This window comes from Patiria miniata, unplaced genomic scaffold, assembly GCF_015706575.1.
Source record: "Patiria miniata isolate m_02_andy unplaced genomic scaffold, ASM1570657v1 HiC_scaffold_1, whole genome shotgun sequence".
Classification (NCBI taxonomy): domain Eukaryota; kingdom Metazoa; phylum Echinodermata; class Asteroidea; order Valvatida; family Asterinidae; genus Patiria; species Patiria miniata.
In genome coordinates this window covers 26,669,180-26,672,078 of record NW_024037047.1, presented here as the reverse complement: position 1 = coordinate 26,672,078, position 2,899 = coordinate 26,669,180, and the positions used below count along the sequence as shown (strand labels likewise).

The following is a 2,899-nucleotide window of genomic DNA, read 5'->3' as shown; positions in this document are numbered from 1 at the left end:
AACAACTGCCAAAAAATAAAAATCCCTACCTACCTACTCTATTTTCGAGCATACCCATGTTCCCCAATACCGATGTTCCCCAATACTGATGTTCCCCAAAATCACATATAGCCCATATATAACCCTAACCCTCGCCCAAACTCTAACCCTAACCCTAATCATAAGGATTTCGGGGAAAATCGGTAGTGGGGAACATCAGGATTGGGAAACATCGTGTAGATCCCTTTTCGAATGCCATGTAATCGAGAGCAGATCTTTTTTTGGCCTCTCCTCCTACAAGCCATGGAGACTCGTAGACCTGACACAGGGCCAGAGGCAGGGGTGATGTATAGACACATGTGTGTAGAAGCCCCTAAGTTTCTAGTGCATTACATCCCACGTGACTTTTACATTTACCACATTTACTAAAGTGACTTGTAGAAGCTCAAGTTGCCAGAGCTTAACAATTGAACGCCTTTTGTTCATAGTAGCCAGGACAGTTTGAAATCAGTATGGCTGAGACTTTCTGATGTGTATGCATAGTGACAGTAACAAAAAAATAATCAGTCTTGTTAATTTGGTTTTCTTCAAAACTATAGGTTTTTTGGGGGGAGGGCCGAATCTTTTCTGTGGACTTACTGAAATAGACCCCTTGAGGAAAACGAAGCAACATCATGAACTTCAGCTGCAAGGCCCCCTTTAAGAATCCTAGATATATTCTGCTCAGGGACCCGACCAAATTTCCCCAGGGGTTTAGAATGATATATACATGACTGTATATATTCATGGGATGATTGTAAGATCCGTTACGCCGAACATGAACACACAAGTACTCCATAACAAGCGACAATGCGGAGAACGGGAACCCGTATAATGGGATTTCCCACTTTCTCGAGTATTTGAAGAGCAACGCTGAACTCAACCTTGGGCCTTTCGGAAGTTTCAGGTCACAGACGCGTTAGATTTCCTCGTCTCGGAAACACTGAATCACCATTCGACAGGCAGAAGACATGGCAAACAACAACAACAATTATGGGATTGTAAGTGGCTAGAATATCAATACAGAGAGTAGGCCTACCTCTACCAATACCAAATACTTGGAGGACGAAGTATCTCTCGGCGATAGGCTGGAGTTCGAGCGCGGCAAGTACGCACACTAGGGTAGATACGTCGGTGAACACGAAGTGATGGAAGACGCTGTCATCCACTTCGGTCAATTTGAAGGAGGGCGGCATTCTCCAAAATGAAGACCTCGGGTAGTGCGTTCTCTGCCAGCCAAAAGCTTGAGATACTAGCCGACACGATTGGTGAGATTCTCGGCACTTCTGGAACGGTGAGGATCAACAACTCAAGAGACCATGACAGACAACCTCTCAGTCCCCACGCCATCAGTGAAAAGGCCAAGAAAATGTACCGAGACAAAGCCCCGATTGATTACAACCTTCTTGGCAGCAACTGCGAGCACTACATGAATCTTTCTCGATGCGATTATCCCACCAGTGCGCAGATTACTGCAGCGGGAATGGCAGTGCTGAAGTATATCCTTGCAATCGGAGTATAGTCATAGTTAAGTACCAAAAGTTAGCTAATTGACACACGTGCAAGGGTACATTAATTGCAACAAGACAAAAAGACCTAGAAAAGCCCAGCTTTTTTTTTGTAGCCGGGGGGGGGGGGTAGATCCCCTACATCCCCCGTAGAGCAACCACTGGATATTAATAATTTGTACTCTTGAGGTTAAGGGGGTAGCAGGCATGTCTTCAACTATAAAAAGGGGGCAGGGTTGGACCTCATAAACAAACCCCCATCATTCCCACTATAGATCCGCAGCAGCTATAGGCTGGAAGTCCTTCATGCATCTGTTCTACACAAGGGATAAGTTATTATTTCATTCATTGACGTCACGGAGTAATAATCGTATAAGATAGCCAGCCCGGCTTTCTACGTTGGCCTATAACCAGTCCACACTCTAACAACTCTTGGGTCAGATTAACCCGGAATCTGAATCCACTTTTTCTCACTCCTTTCAGGGTCAAAAATTGCATTTTCTAGGTCATTTTGACAAAGAAAGGGATCATATTTGACCCGGAAAAGGACTAACACTAAATTCGCAGTCAGTTTTCAACAACTAGGAAAACCAGTCAGTATTTTGATAGTTGCTTTTATAGTGTATAGCTATAACCAGTCTACACTCATATGAGATTTAAAGGTTTGCATGCATGGTGAAGGGTATAATAATAAGGTCAGTTGTTGCCGTAGCACCATGTGGCAAATTCTCTTCTGTGAGTATGTGTGGTTCTGAAAAGAACCGGAGGGCACTCAATGTTTCGGACAGTATACTCTGCTCGTCGTCAGGAGACTGATCGTCGTCAGTCTCCGTCGTCAGTCTCCTGACGACAGGCAGAGTATAGCCTACTGTCCGAAACGAGTACCCTCCTGTTCTTTTCACAAAAGAGATTTTGCCACATGGTACCGCAACAACTTGCCGCATCGGTCTACACTCTAACAACTCCTGGGTCACATTGACCTGGAATCTGAATCCAAAATGTGCTCAGTCCTTTTCCGGGTCACTAATGATCCCTTCGGGTCTAAAATGGCATTTGTTTTGGTAGGCCATTTTGACCCATAAAGTAGCATCTTTTAATTTGAATTCCAATCCAGGAGTTTTTAGAGTGTAATAGTGAGTCAGGCAGTAAGTCAGTGACGTAGGTGCAAAGATGGCAATATCCGCTTCCTTCACAAGTACTCCCTCACCGGCAAAGAAAGTACAGTTGGGGGTGACCAAACGAAGCCATCTTGCCTGACTGCAATATTTTGCCGCAAAGCGCGGCCACTGCGTGTACATAGTACAAATCCCCTGGTGTACATGCATCACAAAAGATGAATGGTGCGCGTTCGTCAACCAGCGAAATGTATGTGC

At 44.8% G+C, this 2,899-nt stretch overlaps 1 protein-coding gene across 1 annotated transcript; it reads left to right on the top strand.

The window, feature by feature from the left end:
• Positions 1 to 1,222: 1,222 nt before the first annotated feature.
• LOC119732428 (phospholipase A and acyltransferase 4-like) lies at positions 1,223 to 1,540 on the top strand. Its single transcript, XM_038205944.1, has one exon. The coding sequence runs from the start codon at positions 1,223 to 1,225 to the stop codon at positions 1,538 to 1,540; it is 318 nt and encodes a 105-aa protein (XP_038061872.1).
• Positions 1,541 to 2,899: the final 1,359 nt, after the last annotated feature.

Excerpts from the sequence above, each read along its gene's own strand:
- LOC119732428 (XM_038205944.1), top strand. The coding sequence starts at position 1,223 with ATGAAGACCTCGGGTAGTGCGTTCTCTGCCAGCCAAAAGCTTGAGATA.